Here is a 19,427-nt window from a genome sequence, read left to right as displayed (position 1 = left end):
TTTAAATAAGAAATCCTTCCTCACTCGCTACAGGCGGCGCTCGACCGACGAGGCCATCGAGGGTCTGGTTGATGACGGCTATGGACGCGCGCAGGTTCGTGTAGTCGTCTCGCAGCGACGCATGCAGCGATGCGCGCATCGCCTCCATCTTGTTGCGGGTGACTTGCAGCTGCAGCTGCACATCCTACACCGACCAAATGACGACGAAGCGAGATGGGACGCCACAGAACCTGCTGGTGGGCGGCGACAGCAGCCGCAAGCGCCTTCTCTTCAACGTCGACGACGCACGCGTGGAGGACTGCGCTGACCGTGTCGTCGATGCTGCGGTGCTCAATGTTCCACGCCATGGTCACTAGCGTCTCCTGAATCGTGGTGACACGATCCGCGTCACTTGCCAAGTGGCTCTCAACGCGTTGTACATCGTCGCGTCGCTGCCTCTCAGCACTCTCAAGGCTCTCGCGGAGCGCTTCGCACTGCGCTGCGTGCTGCTCAGTGACCCGATCGAGTGCGCTTCGTACGGCGGCCACGGCAGACATCTGCGCATTCCGCTCGGCGGCGTGGTCCTCACCAGATTTGACCACCAGAGCGTCCAGCTGCGACTGCAATGCCTCGACTGCCGCTCTTTGGCTCATACTGGACGACGCGACCGCCGATGAGATTGTCTGCAGCTGTGCTTCCAGCTCGGTCTTGGCCGCCGTGTGCTGCGAAACACCGGCCGCCCGGTGCCCGTCCACGGCAGCGTGGAGTGCCAAGAGGCGTGTATGGAGCTCCTCGACCGCGAGCGACTGACCAGCGTTCTGCTCACGCAAGAGCGCCAACGTGGTCGCTTCCAAGCGGGCCCATCCTTGGCGCACACTCTCAAAGCGCTCGTCCGTGGTCGCTTGCAGCGCCTTGACCGTGTCGACGACGTCCATACAGGCGACGAGCCTGTCCTTCATCATGAATGTAACTCAACTCGAGAGCTACGTACCGCTGCGCATGCTCGGTGGCCGTCGCCTCGAGCGCGGCCGCAATGGCACCGTGCACATCACGCTGGAAAGTGTGGACGGCGCTCCGAGCGTCGTCGCCGTGGCGCGCGACCGCCGCTTCGAGCTCGATCTGGTGCGCGACGCAGGCGTTCGTACGCGCAATGACGCCCGAGACACTTGCCTCAAGATCCTTCTTGATGGTCTCGATGCTGCTGGTCGTTCCCTTGGTGAGACCGTCGATGCGCTTTTTTAGACTCGCATGGCCTTTCTGCCGTGCTTGAATCTCAAGTGGCAAGACCTCTTCGAGGTCCCGGAGCCGCGTCTGGACGCTGGCCGTGACATCGCGCGTGGCGTCCCGCAAGTCGGCGACCTGCGCCCGGAGCTCGTCGTCGAGCTGCACGTACGCAGCGTTGCGGTGCCGCACTTCGTGCCCGAGCTCGTCGACCACGGCGCGGAATTTGATGTCGCTCTCCGAGACAATCGCCTGACGCAACTCGTTGTCGGACAGGACGCATTTGCATACGATCGTAGCACCTGAACATGGGCCGTCATCGACTTGGTCTCATGCAGTAGGAGCTGCTCGAGGCCGCCCACGTGCTCGGCGAGGCGCCGCATGTCTTGGGCGAGTTGGCTCGCGCGGCGAGCGTCGGTCGCACTCTGCATTTCACGATATTCGTCCAAGTGGCGACGGACGTCCCCCGCGTCCATGGCGGCCCGTGACGCAACGCGGTCCACGAGCCCCGTGAGGCGCGTTTCGAGCTCGACGAGCGCGCTGGCGTCGACACGGTGGCTACTGTTGCTACTCGCGCTGCCCATCTCCATCGTCTATCATCGTCGTTGATGATGCGCCATGGACGCTCGGTGTGGGGCGACGACCTTCCATCGCTCAGCGTCGGTCTCGGACTTGAGCTGCGTCACAGCGCTGCGGGTTGCGAGCACGAGTGTCTTGAGCTCATCGAGGGCACGATCGTGGTCTCGCAGTGCCGACTGTGCCCCTCGCCGCTGAGCTGCCGCCTAGATGTAGGACGAGCGCACCTCATTGGCCAGCGCCGTCGACGTCGGTTCTCCGAGCCGTCGCTCGAGACTCGTCAATCGCTGCTCGGTAGCCGCCACGTGCTGGCGCAGATCGCCGACGACGTCTTCGACGGCCTTGCCAAGGCGCACAATCTGATCTAGCGTCGTCAAAGCCAAGGATACGAGATCGAATGCCCACCTCGCCAAAGATGAGCGCCGCCTTTTGCTTGTCCTTCTCTTGGTAGAACGCGTCGGCTTGCACCTTGTTGTGCAGTGCCACGTGGAGCTCATGGCACTCGGTCGCTACTGCGGACAGACTGCGTCACCATCGCGGGAAGCCTCAGACGTACGCGCATGCAGCTAGAGACCGGCGTCAGCGATCGCAATTTATCCGTGTCGCTCTACCTTGGACTCGTCAACCTGCGCGGCTTGGAGCTGCAAGACGTCGTGGCGAAGGCGGTCGTTCTCGCGCTCGATCGCAGTGATGCGGTCCCAGTACTCGTCGGCGAGCGTTCGCTCTTGGTTGCTCGGCGCTACGCTGCCACGTCATGCTTTGGATTCTAGTCGATTGGACTACAAAGGAGTGGGGTCTTGGGTTTCTCAAGCGGAGGCTTGCCGCGGTGGATCGCGGGCAGCATGCTCGTCCTCGACTCGTCGAACGCGGAGGTTACAGAACGACGGTTTGTATTTAGTCGCAACGACTGAGCGCATTTATCGCGGCAGCGGCGGCTGCGCGTACGGGCGGTGGTCCTTGTCGTACGGCGGCGGGTGGTAGCCGTGGTACGGTGGCGGCGGCGGCATCGCGTAGCCGGCGTTCCCACTGTACATGGGCGGCGGGTACATGGGCGGCTGCATCATCATGGGCATGCCGTACTGGTTGACGTACGGCGGCATCTCGTCGTCACCTTCGTAGTAGCCGCCGTTCTGCGGCGCGTAGGTTGGCGGCGGTTGCACGGGTGGCGGCGCATACGACCGGCTGGGCGTAAAGGCCGCAGCCGACGCGTTGAGCTTGAACTCTTTGGCGAGCGGGTTGAGACCCTTCTTGGCCGGCGCCTTGGGCTCCTCCTTCTAATGCAAGCACGAGGGTTGAGCAAACAGCGAGACAAGCGTTGATTGCACCGGGGTAGCCGCCGTTGGTGCGGGCGACGCAGGCTTCTTGGGCGATTCCGGCTTCGAGATCGGTTCAGTCTTCTTGGGCGACTCGGGCTTCTTGGGCGACTCGGGCTTCTTGACCGGCTCCTTGGGCAATGCCGCAGGTGCGTTGCTGGGCGACTTGACCGGCGCCGCAGCGTGTGCGGGCGACTTCGCTTTCGGAGCCGCGTCCTGCTTGGTCCGCAGTGCCGGGGGCACATATGCGTTCGAGCCACGCTGCCAGGCCGTAGCTACACATGCGTGAGAGGCCAGCACTTTCCATTGGTGGGCGCACGCTTCTCGGTCGAGTTGGGGCCAGACCGGACGACAGAGCTGTACCGCGTTTCTTCGTCGATTTCATCGCGTCCCGTTGCCGCGTTGCGTTCTTCGAGCAGGTGAAAGTTGGACGACGTCTGCGACTCGATCTCGCGCGCCATCTTTTCGGCCGCGCGCACTTGCGCTTGCGTCATCTTGGTCTTCTCGAGCTTGGTCGTGTAAATGTTCTCGTCGTACGTGGACGTGACGCCAAAGAGCTTTTCGTTGACTTCGAATTGGTTCCAGTTCTAAATGCATGCAATAAGACTTGGAGCGGATGGAGAAGATGTTGGGACCTTGTTGCTGCCGCGCTCGAGGTCGCCACTGTCGAGCGTCGGGTCGAGCCACGACGACGCTGCTTGGAGCTCACGCCCGAAGAGATGCGCCTTGAGGTTGTTCGAGATGTCCGTGTCCGTCTGGAACGTGCCCGAGTTGTACGGGAGGCGCTGGGCGACGCCGGCGTCCTGGTGGTACTCGGACCGACCCTGCGACGTGAGGTGCGCGAGCAGGAAGTGCTGGATCACAAAGGTGCTGCCGCTGTTGAAGGGCGACGACGGGTCTTCTGTCAACCGCTGTGTGTTCTTCAAGACGACGGTAAACTCGTCCGGGTCAATGCAGTGCAAGACGCCAGCGTACTTGGACTTGTCGCGAAGTGTCACCTCCACGTTGCGGCCCTACCCATCGAGACATGACGCACGCGCCACGGATATGATGAAGCGTACGACGTAGAAGCGGAAGATGTACAAGGCGCGGTGGCGAAGAATGCGCGCTTGATGCTCGTCCGCGGAGGCCGTCGGCGTCGGCGATGCCGCAGGAGCCGTCTGGAATCCTGGCGGCAAGCTGGACTTGGTCGTGCTCGCAGGAGCAGCAGGACTATAGAGGTGCACATACAGGTGTCAACTTGGGGCCATGTGTTGCATCTTGAGGTGTACCTTGCCTTCTTCTTCCCCTTGGTCGACGACATGAGGCGGCCGTGAATGGAACTGCGGCCGGCCCCGTATCCGGATACGAACCTGGCTCTGGTTTGGGCTCGTGTGTATTATTATTTTGCATTCCCGCCGACTACATACAAACAACAAGATAGTTTAATGACACAGCGTCCCAGCGCGTGGCGACGTGTGGCTGCTTGGGCATACATTCATTTGATTGGGCGATACTCGCGCCATGGCGCGCACTGATTGGCTGTCACGCCGTCTATTTGTTTTTTTGTCAGTATCGCCTTGATATCTTGGTGTTTGTATGTCGCCCGATTAAAACGACGAGCGTGGAATTCGATTGGCGCGTGGGCCAATGAAAGAAAGCGGTTCCTGGATTTTGACAATCATCGCGAGCATCATGGAGGGCATGGCGAAGCGCCTCCAGGAGGCGACGCTCATGCAGCGCAAGCGCGACGAGATCGACGCGCTCAAGGCCAAGCGCATCGAAAAGGCCAAGGGTCCGGCCTCGTCCTTCAGCGGCAAGCAGAAGAAGCAGCAGATGCGCGACAAGAAGGCGCGCGTCAAGGCGCGCAAGGATCAAATCGACGCGCTCGACGCGCATTTCGTCGATGGCAGCGAAGAGGCCTTGGACACGGACAACTTGCAGGGCATTCGTACGGCTAACCTCAAGCTCACGGTCGCGCTCGGCCGCCAAAGCAAGGATCTGCTCGAGAAGCAGCTCTCGTCCTTCTTTGTCAAGGAAACGAAGGAGCAAATTCAGCTGCGCATCATGGAAGGCCAGTACCCGCTCGATATGGCCAAGCGCAACAAGCCGCTGCTGTGGACCGAGCTCAACCTGGACCCGCTCCTAAACTTCCCGCAGCGCCCCGAGTGGACCTACAAGCAGTCCAAGGAGCGCGGTACGCTGCACTACAATCTCATCTGGTATCGCTCACGTATCCTCGTCCTAGTGCAAGACAACGAGAGCATCATGTTTGACAACTGGCTCGCCAACATCCACAACAAGTACGAGCCCGAAGAGCTCAACCACTTTGAGCACAACCTCGAAGTGTGGCGCGAGCTCTGGCGCGTCTTCGAACGGTCGACGCACGTACGACGGCTTTGCCTCTGTCCATTGATAGAAATTAACATGGAGCTAGATGGTGATTGTGGCCGACATTCGCAACCCGCTGCTCCACATCCCGCCGTCCGTGTACGACTACATCACCGAGACGCTCCGTCGCCCGCTCATGATCGTCCTCAACAAGATCGACTTGATCCCGTGGGAGCTCACCGTGTGCTGGCGCGATTCTCTCCAAAAGCGCTTTCCCAAAGCCCAGCTCCTCTTCTTCTCGTCGCGCTCCAAGTCGATCCACGACCAAGTCGACCTCGCGGGTCGCCGCAAGGTCCTCAGGTACAGCACTTTTTTCGTTGTGTATCAATATATCAAGCTTATCGACAACAATACTAGCGAAAAGCTCAAGGTCGGCGACTCGTCCGCAGTGCAAGGCGCGATTGGCATCCTCGTGGGTTGTGGGATTCCTGCGGACCGCGCCCAGGAGATCATCTACTCGGTGCTCGACGAAGACGACGAAGACGAGGATGTGGACGCTGGTGTTCACGCGACCAACACGCCGGCCCGCCGCGCCCGTCGCAAAGTCAAGGCCGAGAAGGCTAAGAAGGCGCAGACGCCCCCCGAACATCTCGACGACGTGTGCGACTACTGCGGTCAAGACGAGCCCGTCGCGGTTTGCTCGGACTGCTCGGACCTCTTCCGCGACGTGCGTCTCTGCGCGGGGTGCAACAAGGACGTCCATCGCCACGTCAAGCACAAGGTCGTGTTTCTGGATGCGCGGCCCGAGCCGACGGCCGAAGAGATTGCCGCCAAGCAAGTGACGACGATCGGTCTCATTGGCCACCCGAACGTCGGCAAGTCGAGTGTCCTGAACGCGCTCGCGGGCAAGAAGCTCGTGTCCGTCTCGCACACCCCGGGGCACACGAAGCGTCTCCAAACCATCTTTGTGGCGCCCGAAATCTGCATTTGCGATTGCCCCGGTCTCGTCTTTCCCTTTGTCGGTGTGCCCAAGCACATGCAGGAGCTCTGCGGCCTCTTCCCGTACGCGCAGGTGGAGTTTTGACGTCGTCTACGTCCTCCACATTGATCCTGTCGTAGATCCGCGAGCCGTACTCGGCCGTGCGCTACTTGGCCGAGCATTGCGCCCTCGAGGACATCCTGCACCTCGTGCCCCGGGTCCAGCACTTTGACGGCGTCGACGAGCCCCTCGTATGTGCCGACGACTGCCGCTTCGTGTTGCATTCATTCAACCTGTAGGACTGGTCGCCGTGGACGCTCTGCGAAGCTTATGCGGAGAAGAAGGGATACAAGACCGACCGCCGTGGCCGCCCCGACCACCACCGCGCGGGCGCCGAGCTCATCCGCGACTGCATGGACGGTATTTTGCCGCTTTTCTTCTACCCGCCGCAGTACAATGGTGCGTACTTTGACGGCGCGGACAACAAGCACTACTGCGGCTACGACGCTGTCGCCAAGCTCAACACAGTGCACGCGGCGCCGACGAATCACGCCGCCTCGGATGACGAGAATGACGACGACGCATCCGAGAGCGACGACGAGCCGGCGCCGACCAAGACCAGCGGGTTTGCGGCCACGAGCATGTACCTCTTGGACGATGATTCGTCGAGCGACGATGACGACGAGTAGACTTTCATCATCCGTCCTTACTGTGTGCAATGTATGACATTATTTCATGCTCAAGCACGCGCTGCCTTCTTGACCTTGCCCTTGCGCACGAGGAGCGGCTTCCCGTCCATGAGGATCTTGAGCGACTGCTCCTGGAGCACGGACGCCTTGCTCGTGTCGAGCCAAAACGTCGTGCGCTGGATCTTGACAGTGCACATGCCTTTCTCGTCCTTGGCGACGAGCTTCATATCTAGCATCCCATTGAAGTGGTCGCTGTCGCTCGATGTCGTACCCTTGGGGTAGCACTGGAACGTCTTGGGGCGAAGACCGCCCGCGACTTGAACCTTCAAAAACTCATCTAATACGACATGTCAAGACAACCTGCCGACATGCGAGAGACGGACCGCGCTCGCCGATCGTGCGGCAGGACGTCACGTTCGTGATCACGCGCTCACCGAGGTACTTGGCGCCAAAGAAGATGACCGCTAAGAAGTCCAAGGGATGAGATGCCAAGAGGACGCGATGAGTGAGGTACCCGACAAGCTGACCAAAGGCCCCGCCGTGGCGACTTTCTATGACGCACAAGTTGACAAGTTGTGCACCCAAGGCAACCAAGCGCAGGCTACGGACCTCGAGCAGGGATGCCGACTCGGGAAGCGTCACGAGGATCTGTGCGCTCAGCGCGGCCGTCGTGTACATCTGGATCGCACTGCCCTTCCCAATGTACTTGGGCCACTTGGCATTCGACTCAAAGATGACCGTGTCAACGGTTCGCACTTGGTACTTTGGCTCGGGCGCGTTCGTGCTGCGAAGAAATGTACCTCGTGAGCTCAAGAAGAACGAGCACACGGACGCGTACATGTAGGACGACATGGCCATGCGCGAGGCGAAGGGCCCACGCAGCGCGCGCCGGCCGAGACCCGACACCACCAGCATGAAAGCAAATCACGCGCGTTTCCATTGGTCGTTGACACGAAGTTCGAAGCAGCGCCCATCGACTAAACGACTAAACATGGACCAATCGACTGAGATCGGAACAACTACCAAAACAACTAAAGGAAAAGATACGAAAGAAACCACCACCACAATGGTGATCCAACTCATGGATCCAACTAGTTAATTAGCTGTCTTGCACGAAGCTGCACCTTGCATGTCGACCACCAATGCCTCAAAGAGAACGCAGTCGGGAACAGTAGGCGCATTGACTAGCTTCAGGGCTTGTGACGAGACTCCTGAGCCGATACCTCCACGCTGCAATGACCGGGCGTTTTGCCACCAACTTTAACGCCGTATAAATAGCTTGGCAACTGCTCTGGCGGTCCTTCGCTTCAATCAGGAATTCCACGCATGGGCCGAGGGGTGCGTCCGGTCAAGTCGCGCCAGGCGGCGTGGGCCGAGCCGCCCAAGAAGGAGCCGAGCTTCAAGAAGCTCCGGGCCAAGGTGGGGACAGCCGTCGCACCGTTCGATGACAATCATAGGTCGGCTTCGACCTTTGCGAGTCGCTTCCAGCTCCGCTACGAGCGCTTCCGACTTATCGTGTCGCTCTTGCCAGTGATCATTTCTCGCCTAGTTGGCCGCCACGTCTCGTGGGTCAGCTCGTCCAACACGACCGCCTTCTCGAGCCGCGGGGGCGGGTCCCGCTCGCGCCGCCGACGGTCGCGCTACAACCGGCTGCTCGACGCGTTTCTTGCGCTTCAAGCGCGGCTCGGCGTCGGCGCCATCGTCAGCATTGAGATGGTCCATCAGCTCTACATCCTCTTTAGCGTCCCGTACCGGGTCGGGTTCCTCTACGACCCGTACGATGGCGAAGCTGGCAAGTCGAAAACATGGTGGCTCTCGCTGTACCTTCTCGCGGCCTGCGACGTGCTGGCCTACGGTATCGCGGTCGGCAGTCTCGTGCACTCGCTTGTCGACCGGCGCAAGGTCGCTACGGTCAAGCCGCGGACCATCGACGTCTTCTCGATGATGCGGCACACAACCAACGCCCAAGCAGCGATCGTCAAGTTTAGCATGACGCGCCAAGAGTCGCTTCGGCGCCGATCGTCGTTCATGTCCAAGGAGGCGAGCATGAAGCCCGAGTTCCTCCTCAGCGCGTCGTGGGACTCGGGCCGCGCGATTCGAAAAGCCCACGTATTCATGCAGCTCGTTGCGCTCATTCCCTTCCAACTCGCAAGCATCTACGCTCCGAATTTACTCCACGTCACGTGTATTCCGATGCTATTGCGCGCCGAGATGGCACCGCGCGTTGCCCGTGCGCTCAAGCGGTCGTTAGCGGAGAACGAGCGACTCAAGGGCTTTCACAACGCCGGCATGTCGCTCCTCATCCTGTGCGTGGCGCTCAACTTTGTGGCGATGCACTGGTATGCGTGCACCTTTATGTTGATCAACCACATCGAGTGCGGCTACGAGAGCAATGCGTGCGACGTCGGCACGTCGTGGGCCGCCCGCAATGGCATTGTCGGTACGACGATGCACACAGTATCTCCAATGTACTAACTGATCGATCGGCAGGGCCCAAGCTACTGCACACGTACGTCTACTCGCTCGTCGTCGCCGGCTACGGCTTTTTGATTCCGGAAACCAACTTGGAGCGCGTCTTTGTCATTTTGATTCAAGTCGGTCGGTACATTGCGTTTGTCGGCGTCGTCTCGGCTTTTGTCTTCCTCTTCGAATGCCAAAACAGCCGGCGCAACCACTTTAGCGACAAGGTCGACGACATCAAAGAGGTACCGAGACAAGACTATCCAAGTATCCAAGTATCCGGTCTAGTTTCTCGTCGACAAGCGCGTCTCGGCGGAAATCAAAGCCAAGGTGCTCGACTTTTACGAGCATTTCTGGACTGCGCAGCGGGGCATCCAAGAAGGTACGATCGTTGCGTCGCTGCCGTCGCACATTCAAACCACGTTCCTCCATCACCTTCGCGTCCGGCTGCTCAAAGCTGTACATAGTCGTATTTCCCTCTTGGCGACTCACGGCGTTTCGATGGTAGGTCCCGATACTGCGCGTGCAGCCGGTCCACATCATCAACCGGCTCGTGTTTGAGATGCGCCGGCAGAGCTACTCGCCCCGCGACTGGGTTTTGTACGACGAGCGCTGCGAGCAGCTGTATCTCATGGGCCGCGGCCGCATCGCGATCATGCATGCCAAGTCCGACGACGTGCACAGCTACGTACGATCCTGTCATGACATTGTGCTCGATTCAAAACGCTGCGTTAGATCCTCGATGGCCAGTACTTTGGCCTCTCGATGCTCGTGCCCGAGCACACGGCGACGGTCCGCGCCCGCGCCGAGACGTACTGCGACGTGTATACGCTGACGCGCCAAGACATTTACGACGTCTGTTTGCGCTGGGACGCCAAGCAAATTACGTTTAACGCGATCGTCGACGGTGTCCGCGAGTACCTCGTCACGTCGCAGCGGTCGTCCTTGTCGCACGTGGCGATGAAGAAGTTTCAGGCCGCGGACGCGTGGTTCATGCCAACGTCGCGCTTCCGCAAGTACTGGGAGTGGGGCATCATGGTCGCCCTCCTCTTTTTTGCGATCGACATTCCGTACCGGCTCTGCTTTGCACGCGTTGACGACATCACCTACTCGCTCTTTGCGATTCGAACGACGCTCGATGTGTTTCTCTTTAGCGACGTCATCTTTCAGTCGCGCTACTTTGCGTTTGTCCAAGACGAGCGCGTCGTGACCGATCGGCGGAGCATCTTTCTCTACTACAAGGAGCATGGCATGGTGCTCGACTACATTTCGAACCTCCCGTTTGCGATCGTCGTCGACTGCCTTCCGCTGAGCTTCAAGCATGCCAACACCGAAGCCGTCTTGGTGCTGCACATGTGCGAGTGGATTCGGTTCCTGCGCATGCGCCACTTGCTGCCGACGATCAACCGGGTCCTCAAGAAGCTCCAAGTCAACGACACCACCTTTGTGATCGTGTACCTCTTCTGTTGTCTTCCGATCGTGTGCCACATTAGCTCGTGCCTCTGGTACCTTCTCGCGACGTGGAAAAGCGACAGCATGCTGGAGCACGACGAATTCGACGCCAACGACTTTACGCGCACGCAGTGTCTCGAGATGGCGCGGTCGTTCAACAATTGCACGTGGCTCCTCTACGACAATGTCGAATTCCAAGTCTCGAGCGACTATGTGCGCGCCTTCTACTGGAGCGTCGTGAGTCTTGTGACCGTCCAGTTTGGCTCCATCTTCCCGTTCACGGTCGTCGAGTGCGTCTACATGTTTGCGTGGATCTTTGTTGGCAGCATCCTCAACTACGGCGCCATTGGCGCGCTTGTCAACGCTGTCACGCGCATGAACGCCGCGACCGAAGCCAAAGACGAACACCTCAAGCTCGTGCACCGCTTCATGCACGCGGAAGGTAGATGCCACAATGGGATATCGATCTATATGCATCATCGTAGGGGTCTCGCGTCAAGTGCACCGGGACGTGAGCAGCTACTTCAAACACCGTTGGACGTCGTCGACCGAGCAGCAGATTCTGACAGCGCTCGAGCCGCTGCCCGACAACCTCCGCCAGGCGATCCAGTCGTATTTGCATGCAAAGGCTGTTGCAAGCATCCAGCTGCTTCAAGACATTGACAAGAACGAGCTCAAGCACATTTACGAGATCATGGCGCACCGGTCGTACCGAAAGGACGAGGTGCTCGTGCGGGCGGGCGACGTCGGTGACGAGCTCTACATCATCACACGCGGTGCAGTCGAGCTCACACTGCCCATCAACGGCGTTCCGACACCAGTGATGGTCATCCACGAAGGCGCTTGCATTGGCGAGGGACAGTTTCTGGCGCGGACGCCGTACCCGCTGACTGCCACCGTCGTGAGTCCGTCGATCGATGTCAGCGTCTTGCACAAGCTCGACTTTGACGACATCGCCAAGCATCTCGAAGGGTCCATGGAGGACATTGAGGCGCAGTCGGTCCTAGTCATGAAGAAGGAGTTTGCGTGGCTGGCTAGCATTCGCTCCAACCTCGACCGTCGCAAGGTACCTCCTATCTGGACTATCGCTATACATCTATCTCGTTGTAGATTCGACATTCGATGCACCGGGCAAACAGCAAGGGTCTCTTCTCGGACCCGACGATGCGCTTGTTGTACGTGAACCCGGGCATGAACGCCTACCGCGTCTGGGAGTGCGTCATGCTGGTCGCGGTCCTCTACAACTTCATCTCGATTGCGTATCGCATTGCGTTTCTCATGGTGCCAAAGCCCGCGATCATGGACATCTTTTCCATGCTGGACTATGCGACCGACGTCATCTTTGTCGTCGACATGTACATCAAGTTCAACCACCTCACCTTCTCCGACCGGTACGGGGACCAGGTACTTTCTCTCCTGTTTTGGACGCGTGACGACGGTGCGTAGGTGACGGAAGTGTCGTGCATCCGGTGGCACTACCTCCAATCGCGCAGCTTCAAGCTCGACGTGGTCGGGAGTCTTCCTCTCTACTACGTCGGCGACTACAAAATCATGACCTTGTGCCGTCTCCCGCGCCTTGTGCGCTGCATGGACCTTCGGTCACTCTGGGCCGACATCTCCCATTACATCCACGAACATGTGAGCGCCGACCGCATCGCCGAGTACCTTGAGCTCTTCAAGCTCCTCATCGTGCTCGTCCTTGGCTCGCACATCGCAGGCGCGGGCTTGTACTTTGTGTCGACCACCGACGTTGAGGCCGCGATCGCGCACGGCCACGAGCCGCACCACATTTGGTATCTGCACGACAAGGTGATCCATGAGCACCACCACGAGGTCGGCATCCTCTACCTCCGCGCGTTCTACTGGGGCCTCGGCGTCGTACGTCTATATATTCTGTATCCACTGTTCACGGAGCACTATGTGTAGCTAAGTTCGTTCGACTTTATGGACATTGAAGTCACGCTGCTCGCCGAGACGCTGTGGTTTTGCGCCGTCGCAATTGTCGGCGTCCTCTTCCTCGGCATCGTCATTGGCCAAACCTCAACGTCCATCTACAATGCGAGCAAGGTACTACGGACGTCGATCGATCGAGTAGCAGCATCGCAGATATCTCACTTGCGTTCGTAGGACACGCGGGAGCTCGAGTTTCACATTGAGCGCTTCAAAAAGTACGCGCGGTCCAAGAAGCTGCCGCACATGCTCCTCGAGCGCGGCAAGCTCTTCTTACGCTTTCAGCACGACTGTAGCAAGGGCATCGACGCGCACGAGGTGTTTGGGGATCTCCCACACCACTTGCGCCTCGACCTCTTCAAGGATCTCTACACGACATGGGTCCGCAGTGTGCCGTACTTTACCGGTCTACAGCCTGGTCTGTCATCGTGACATATCATTTTTGTTGACGTTTCATGCATTAGCGCAAATCTACGGCATTGCTGCCAAATTGAGCCAAGAACTGTATCTTCCCGGTGACGACATGGTGCTGGAAGGCGACGTCGCGACGCACTTTTTCATCATGAAGCGCGGTCGCGCAGAGAAGTACCTCAAGTCCCACATGTTGGTGTTTGCGCCGGTGGACGAAGGCGTTGTGTTTGGCGAAGACGCCTTCTTCCTCGACATGCGCTACAGCTACAGTATTCGCGCTGTCAAATGCAGCGAAGTGCTTTGCCTTCCGCTCTCGGAATGGGAGGGCATGTGGCCTCTCGAAACGCGCGTTGAAGTCGAGTGGCGCATCAAGAAGGAGGTGCAGGCCGACGTCGCGGCCATGAAGCGCGCGATCGTCGCCATTACGCGCAACCTCGGTGTCGGATCCGGCGGCAAGCCCGCGCCCGTCAAGATCAAAGCCCTCATCCTTCGCGACATCCACACCAAAAGCACGGCAGCATGGCACACCGCCATCACCTTTGCGCGGCAGCAAGCCGCCATCCCATCGACCGAGATACGACCGAGCGTCACGGGTGCACTAGCTGGTGATGCCTTGGCCAGTCTCGTGCGGCTCCGCAACGAAGAACAGCAAAAGCAAGCGACCATACTGCCACCCAAGAAGAACTCGTTCACGAAGCGGTCGTTTGGGTCCATGCTCGGGGGCAAGCGCGGGCGCCAAGACGAGGTTGGCGTCGCTACGACGCAGATGACGCTCGAGACGCTTACCATCTGGCACCATGACCCACCGCCGCCGCCATACTTGATTCCCCACTCGCGCTTCCGTGAGATCTGGGACCTCGGCTGCCTCGCAGCAACCATCTACTTTGCGTGCGCGTTGCCGTTTCGCGCGTGCTTTGTGCTCGAGTGGTCACCGCTTGCGATCGGGTGGTTTGCGGCCGAGTACCTCCTCGACGGTCTCTGCCTCGTGGACATTGTCCTGCGCTTTCAGTACTTTTACGAGTTCAAGGCCGGCGAACTCCAAGTCTCTCGGGCGCTCGTGCGGCGGCGGTACTGGCGCCACGGCGGCCTTGCCATGGACCTTTTCGCGCTCCTCCCGCTCGAGTTCCTTGCGCTACTGCTGCCCGTGGACGGCCACGCGCGCTGGCAAGTCGCATCGCTCCTCCGACTCAACAAGATGGTGCGCATCGTGCACTACCCCGCGCTCACCTCGACGCTACAGCGGTTCCTCGGGCGGTTCCCATCGACGCGGCACCACGAGGTGCTCGTCAAATTTGTCTGCTCGTTCTTGATGCCGCTCTTCCTTGCCGCGCACTGGATGGCGTGCGTGTGGTTCTTCACGGCCTTCAACCTCTTGACCGAGACGCAGTCGCCGTCCTGGCTCGTCGCCACGGGCTACGTCAATGGCACGACCAAGCTGCCGCTGAGCCCGACGCCCATCATCCATCTCTTGCTCTCCAACCACGTGCGATTCACGAGCCTCAATGTCTACCTCGTGGCGCTCTACTATGCGACGTCGTCGCTCACGAGCCAGAGCTTTGGCGACGTCGTGAGCACGAACGTGCTCGAGACGTATCTCACGGTCGCCTTTATCGTGATTGCCATCACCGTCCTCGGGCTCCTCACGGGCGTTCTTTCGGGCTTGATGGAAGAGCACCTCGCGATGCGAATGAAGTTTGAGCAAAAAATGATCGACATTTCAACGTTCTTCAACTATCGCCGGCTCCCGTTCGAGTTCTTCGTGCAAACGTCCGGTGTCTTTCGGTCGCTATGGCAGCGGAGCCAAGGACAGACCGAGTTTGAGATCCTCTCGACGCTCTCGCCGAAAATGAAGGAAGACATTGCGATGCACGTCAAGCGCAGCATGTTGCTCAGCCTCTCGTTCCTGGCGACGGCCCACGAAGTCTTTTTGCGATCGCTTGTCACGGTGCTCGAAACCGAGCAGTTTGTGTACGCCGACCTCATCTACCAGGTTCGTCAAGTAGTATGGGTGGTCGACTAACTACGGAGGTAGGTCGGCGACGTCGGTCGGGTCCTCTACTTCATCAACGTCGGCGGCACGACCGTTCTCGCGGCCAAGAAGACGCCGCTCGAGAAATTTCAGGGCAGCCTCTTTGGCGGCCGGTCGCTCTTTGAAGATCGTGGGCGTGAGTACACGGCGATCGCCAACTGCGACTGCGAGTGCTTCCTCCTCTACTTTGACGACTTTGATCTGCTCATGGAGCGCTTCCCCGAGTACTTTGACCAGTGCCGCGACGAATGGATGCACACGGAGCGCGAGCTTGACGAAGAGGCCGAGCGCGAAGATCAGGAAGTGGTCGAGCGCTCAGATGTACCCGTGGCGCGACGCGAGTCCGCTCAGTTGGGCAAGGGCAACAACAACAACAACAGTCGACGGGACAACCGCAAGAGCCATGGCCGGCGCGAGTCGACCGAGCGTCGTGGCAGCACGACGTCGCATTCGAGTGCTGCATTCAGCACGATGGGCGACTAAGTTTGCACATGGGTAGTCGTATATGTAATACATGCGTGGTAGTCTATAGTCGAAATTACTCGACGTCGTCCTCGTCGACGTCGTCCGTCTTGAAGAACGTGTACGAGAGCGTAATGTTGGAGACGTTGGTCATCGACGGGTCGTCGACGATATCCGGGTCGATGAAGAAGAAGACGGGCATATCAATCTCCTCGTTGGCCTTGAGGCGCTGCTCCTCAAAGCAAAAGCACTGGATCTTGTTAAAGTAGAGACCGGCCTTGGGCGGGTGCACGTTGTACGTGGCGACGCCCGTTATCGCCTTCTCGGTCGGATTCTTGGCCGTGTAAAAGGCCAGCGCGGTCTCGCCCGGCACGATCACAAGGTCGCGCTGGATCGGCCGGAAGCTCCACGGCATCGCGCCCGCAACGCCGCCGTCAAACGTGACGCGGATCGGGTGCGCGCCCTCGACAGGGCTCAGCTTCTCGGCCGTGAGGATGTCGCTGCGCTGCGTCGTGCCACCAAAGCCCGTCATTTGGCAAAAGATCTTGTAGAGCGGGACGGCTGCGTACGCCGCGCCAAAGAAGAGCAGCGCCGTCGACGCCGTGTAGAGCATGATGCGCTTGTTCTTCTCATCGAGGTTGCGCTGGTAGGACGACCGCGTCGCCATGAAGCGCGCGTGGCGCAGGCCGCCGAGCGGGCGCAGCGGGCGGAGGAACGCGAGCACCATGGGTCGTCGTCACTGGTCAAAGAATGCAACTGCGCATTTATGCCACCGGAAAACTGCGTCGTCCGGATAAGTCGGTGCACATAATATGTCGCACACGTTCGCCTGACTTCCTTGGCCGCCGGAGTAAGCAGCGTGTTTACATGTCCAAGGAAGGACTGGGGAGATGGCTCCTGCTGCGTGGGCAGGTACACTGGAACTGTGAGGTCTGGGTAGCGCTGGTTGATGTCGGGACAGTTGGTTCTTTTGTGCCAGAAAAGGTTGCATGTTGTTAATTTCTCTTTTGAAAATGTATCTCATCACGTTGATTCCCCTATTTTTGAAAAGATTGTTTGTGGTTACGTGCCCGCAGTTAAGGTGGACACGAGTTAAAAACCCTCTGTGTGGTGCTCCATTTCCGATTTCGCTAGCCGCCGACGTTCGCCATGTTCCGCAGCGCCGCCATCGCCCTCCAGCGCGCCGCCGCCCTCGACGCCAAGCGCGCCTTCTCGTCCGCGCCGACGATGCATGGCACCACCATCCTCTGCGTGCGCAAGGACGGCAAAGTGGTACGTCGATGCAGAAAGATCGCAGGATCGCTCACGGGACGCGTAGTGCGTCATTGGCGACGGCCAAGTCTCGCTCGGCCACACGATCGTCAAGCCCAATGCGCAAAAGGTGCGCCGCATCAACGAGAACGTCATTGCGGGCTTTGCCGGCTCGACGGCCGACGCCTTCACGCTCATTGAGCGCTTGGAGAGCAAGCTCGACGAGTACCCGGGTGCGAACGTGCCGATTGCAGGCGCTACCAATTCGCATGCACTAAACATGACATCTAGGCCAGCTCACGCGTGCGTGCGTCGAATTGGCCAAGGCGTGGCGGACCGACAAATACCTTCGCGCGCTCGAAGTACACCGAAGCCGACTTGCTGCGTTGACTAACTCTAGCGTAGGCGCTGCTCATCGTCACGGACAACAAGCAGTCGTTCACATTGACGGGCAACGGCGATGTGCTCCAGCCCCATGACGGCATCATTGGCATTGGGTCGGGCGGCACATACGCGCTCGCGGCCGCACGTGCGCTCATCGACCAGCCGCACTTGTCGGCCGAAGACGTCGCCCGTCGCTCGATGAAGATCGCGGCCGACATTTGCGTGTACACCAACCACAACGTCGTCGTCGAGGTCTTGGACGAGAACCCGGTCGACGAAGCCGCCAAGAAGTAAGCATCCCGTGACAGAAACCTCGAATCTACAAGGGTGTTGGTATTGGATTGTGTTAATGTATGAAAATACACGCCATTCTCGGCTTAGATGGTGTTGGCCATGACGAGGTTGTACTGCGCGAGGTTGCGCTTCAGGATGTTCTCGAGGGGGCCCATGACGCGCTTGAACGTTTTCCGGTCCAGCGTCAAGCACTTGACTTGGCCTTTCGCCGTCACGGTCGCCTGCCGAGGCCGCGTCGTGAGCAGTGCAATCTCGCCGAAGTACGCGCCCGTCGAGAGGAGGCCGATTTCCTGGACCGGGTCCGACGGCGACACTTGCTTCGTGCACACAGCCGTGCCCTCCGAGATAATATAAAAGAGGTTGCCATCGTCGCCCTGGCGAATGATGACTTCGCCGTCGTTGAACGTGGCGACGCGCAGCGCGTCGGCGACCGTGAGCCGCTCGTACTCGCTTAGGGACTCGAGCAGCGGCACCTTCTCGATAAAGCCCTTGTACTGGTCGCGCTTCTTCATCGTCGTTTCCATGATGATGTACTAATGACACAGAATGAAATGGAGCACAATGGAAGCTGTTAATGTACCTTGAAGGTTTGGCGGTCGAGTGCCCAGACTTTGGAGTTCTCCTTGACCTTGACCGTCGCGGCGCGCGGTGCATTGTACATAAGCGCGAGTTCGCCAAACGACATGGCTTCCGTGCACGTGAGAACGAGGTTGTCGTCCTTATAGACTTCGCAGACGCCCGTGTCGAGGATGTAAAAGTTGTCGCCGTCGTCTCCCTGCTTGATGATGACCTCGCCAACGCCAAACTCCTTGGGGAACATCGCATCGAGGAGGATCTAGCCGCGCAGGATGAGCGTGGTCACACATGCATGTGCTCGTACCTTGGATTGCTTCTCGTCGAGGGACTTGAAGAGGATGTTGTCGACGAGGATGTCGGAGATGCGTTTTCTCTCTTCTTCCGACTTGGGGTGCACAACGGCCTCCAGCGGCTTGGCGCTACGACCATGCCATCTCAGCCACGCAAGGTTGCCATGGACGTACTTTTCAGGATCGAGCGCTTCGGCCGACACGGATATTCTGCGGCCTTTCGGGAACGTCCGCGCGACGGGCTGCGCTTCCTGCATCTCGCCGACTGCATCTTCTTCGCCCTCGGCTTCATCTTCGCTTTCCGACTCGTCCGAGTGGTCTACGCGCCATGAGCCAATCGATTCATGTACGTCGGCGTACGGCCAGTCGCGATCGCAGGCGCTTCGGCCGCACGGACCGTCGCTTGGTCCGGGAAGTTGGTCTGGAGGTACTGGATGATGTGCAGCACGGGGTTGTCGGGCTTGGAGAGCAGGAGCGACTCGACGATGTTGATGAAGAGCGTGTTGATACCCTTCTTCTGCAGGTAGTCCTGCAGCTCCTGCTGCACGCCCTCCGCGTCCGCCATGAGCCCAGCGACAACGAAAATGGCTTTCGCTCGGCCTTTGTATGGGCGACGGTTTAGGGCGACCTTTCAACGCGCGCGATATGATTGGCCAAAATCCTCGAAATTCCATCTGGAGCGACTTTTGGCCAATCACAAAAAACGTTCTTTTTCGATTTTATTTTGTACCTTTATCCGCCCAAAGATCTTCTTTGTCGAAGGTACGCCGCTTTGCTATCCGGACTGCCGCTTCAACCGAA

At 59.2% G+C, this 19,427-nt stretch overlaps 8 protein-coding genes across 8 annotated transcripts; 3 read left to right on the top strand and 5 right to left on the bottom strand.

Annotated features, from left to right (window-relative positions):
- Position 1: 1 nt before the first annotated feature.
- Positions 2 to 2,620, bottom strand: SDRG_01330 (hypothetical protein; the record flags this gene model as incomplete). Its single annotated transcript, XM_008606848.1, has 10 exons — positions 2 to 184; positions 231 to 927; positions 971 to 1,452; positions 1,503 to 1,793; positions 1,845 to 1,955; positions 2,004 to 2,135; positions 2,182 to 2,288; positions 2,333 to 2,342; positions 2,388 to 2,515; positions 2,560 to 2,620. The coding sequence occupies 10 exons, from the start codon at positions 2,618 to 2,620 to the stop codon at positions 2 to 4; spliced, it is 2,202 nt and encodes a 733-aa protein (XP_008605070.1).
- A 73-nt stretch (positions 2,621 to 2,693) lies between these two features.
- On the bottom strand, positions 2,694 to 4,392 carry SDRG_01329 (hypothetical protein; the record flags this gene model as incomplete). Its single annotated transcript, XM_008606847.1, has 6 exons — positions 2,694 to 3,050; positions 3,102 to 3,364; positions 3,409 to 3,676; positions 3,725 to 4,102; positions 4,151 to 4,301; positions 4,361 to 4,392. 6 exons carry the CDS (start codon positions 4,390 to 4,392, stop codon positions 2,694 to 2,696), a joined length of 1,449 nt encoding a protein of 482 aa, XP_008605069.1.
- Positions 4,393 to 4,763: 371 nt separating this feature from the next.
- Positions 4,764 to 7,067, top strand: SDRG_01328 (hypothetical protein; the record flags this gene model as incomplete). The annotated part of the gene is made up of 6 exons (XM_008606846.1): positions 4,764 to 5,265; positions 5,317 to 5,456; positions 5,506 to 5,759; positions 5,817 to 6,471; positions 6,519 to 6,629; positions 6,678 to 7,067. 6 exons carry the CDS (start codon positions 4,764 to 4,766, stop codon positions 7,065 to 7,067), a joined length of 2,052 nt encoding a protein of 683 aa, XP_008605068.1.
- Positions 7,031 to 7,986, bottom strand: SDRG_01327 (hypothetical protein). Its single transcript, XM_008606845.1, has 5 exons — positions 7,677 to 7,986; positions 7,582 to 7,618; positions 7,451 to 7,531; positions 7,339 to 7,404; positions 7,031 to 7,296 (listed from the first exon to the last, which is right to left on the bottom strand). Exons 1-5 carry the CDS (start codon positions 7,980 to 7,982, stop codon positions 7,118 to 7,120), a joined length of 669 nt encoding a protein of 222 aa, XP_008605067.1. The 5' UTR covers positions 7,983 to 7,986; the 3' UTR covers positions 7,031 to 7,117.
- Positions 7,987 to 8,393: 407 nt separating this feature from the next.
- Positions 8,394 to 15,852, top strand: SDRG_01326 (hypothetical protein; the record flags this gene model as incomplete). Its single annotated transcript, XM_008606844.1, has 12 exons — positions 8,394 to 9,507; positions 9,558 to 9,772; positions 9,816 to 9,986; positions 10,036 to 10,215; positions 10,263 to 11,421; positions 11,465 to 12,045; positions 12,090 to 12,383; positions 12,426 to 12,857; positions 12,906 to 13,046; positions 13,107 to 13,347; positions 13,394 to 15,330; positions 15,373 to 15,852. 12 exons carry the CDS (start codon positions 8,394 to 8,396, stop codon positions 15,850 to 15,852), a joined length of 6,945 nt encoding a protein of 2,314 aa, XP_008605066.1.
- Position 15,853: 1 nt separating this feature from the next.
- SDRG_01325 (hypothetical protein) lies at positions 15,854 to 16,587 on the bottom strand. Its single transcript, XM_008606843.1, has one exon. The coding sequence runs from the start codon at positions 16,556 to 16,558 to the stop codon at positions 15,908 to 15,910; it is 651 nt and encodes a 216-aa protein (XP_008605065.1). The 5' UTR covers positions 16,559 to 16,587; the 3' UTR covers positions 15,854 to 15,907.
- Positions 16,588 to 16,980: 393 nt separating this feature from the next.
- On the top strand, positions 16,981 to 17,760 carry SDRG_01324 (ATP-dependent HslUV protease, peptidase subunit HslV; the record flags this gene model as incomplete). The annotated part of the gene is made up of 4 exons (XM_008606842.1): positions 16,981 to 17,103; positions 17,150 to 17,315; positions 17,374 to 17,444; positions 17,488 to 17,760. The coding sequence occupies 4 exons, from the start codon at positions 16,981 to 16,983 to the stop codon at positions 17,758 to 17,760; spliced, it is 633 nt and encodes a 210-aa protein (XP_008605064.1).
- Positions 17,761 to 17,779: 19 nt separating this feature from the next.
- SDRG_01323 (hypothetical protein) lies at positions 17,780 to 19,249 on the bottom strand. The gene is made up of 5 exons (XM_008606841.1): positions 18,987 to 19,249; positions 18,801 to 18,945; positions 18,641 to 18,755; positions 18,341 to 18,595; positions 17,780 to 18,293 (listed from the first exon to the last, which is right to left on the bottom strand). Exons 1-5 carry the CDS (start codon positions 19,189 to 19,191, stop codon positions 17,844 to 17,846), a joined length of 1,170 nt encoding a protein of 389 aa, XP_008605063.1. The 5' UTR covers positions 19,192 to 19,249; the 3' UTR covers positions 17,780 to 17,843.
- Between the last annotated feature and the right edge of the window lie 178 nt (positions 19,250 to 19,427).

The sequence above is a fragment of the Saprolegnia diclina genome (genome assembly GCF_000281045.1).
Source record: "Saprolegnia diclina VS20 unplaced genomic scaffold supercont1.3, whole genome shotgun sequence".
Taxonomy (NCBI): Eukaryota; Oomycota; class Saprolegniomycetes; order Saprolegniales; family Saprolegniaceae; genus Saprolegnia; species Saprolegnia diclina.
This window is presented reverse-complemented; position numbering and strand designations above follow the sequence as displayed.

Bases quoted from the DNA above. Each gene is read 5' to 3' on its own strand.
- SDRG_01327 (XM_008606845.1), bottom strand. From the start codon at position 7,982: ATGCTGGTGGTGTCGGGTCTCGGCCGGCGCGCGCTGCGTGGGCCCTTC. The intron at 7,532-7,581 runs GTACCTCACTCA...TGGACTTCTTAG, and splicing joins GCCTTTGGTCAGCTTGTCGG to CGGTCATCTTCTTTGGCGCC. The intron at 7,405-7,450 runs GTCCGTCTCTCG...ATGTCGTATTAG, and splicing joins CCGCACGATCGGCGAGCGCG to ATGAGTTTTTGAAGGTTCAA.
- SDRG_01325 (XM_008606843.1), bottom strand. From the start codon at position 16,558: ATGGTGCTCGCGTTCCTCCGCCCGCTGCGCCCGCTCGGCGGCCTGCGC.
- SDRG_01323 (XM_008606841.1), bottom strand. From the start codon at position 19,191: ATGGCGGACGCGGAGGGCGTGCAGCAGGAGCTGCAGGACTACCTGCAG. The intron at 18,946-18,986 runs GTACGCCGACGT...CATGGCGCGTAG, and splicing joins GCCTGCGATCGCGACTGGCC to ACCACTCGGACGAGTCGGAA. The intron at 18,294-18,340 runs GTACATTAACAG...CTGTGTCATTAG, and splicing joins TCGACCGCCAAACCTTCAAG to TACATCATCATGGAAACGAC.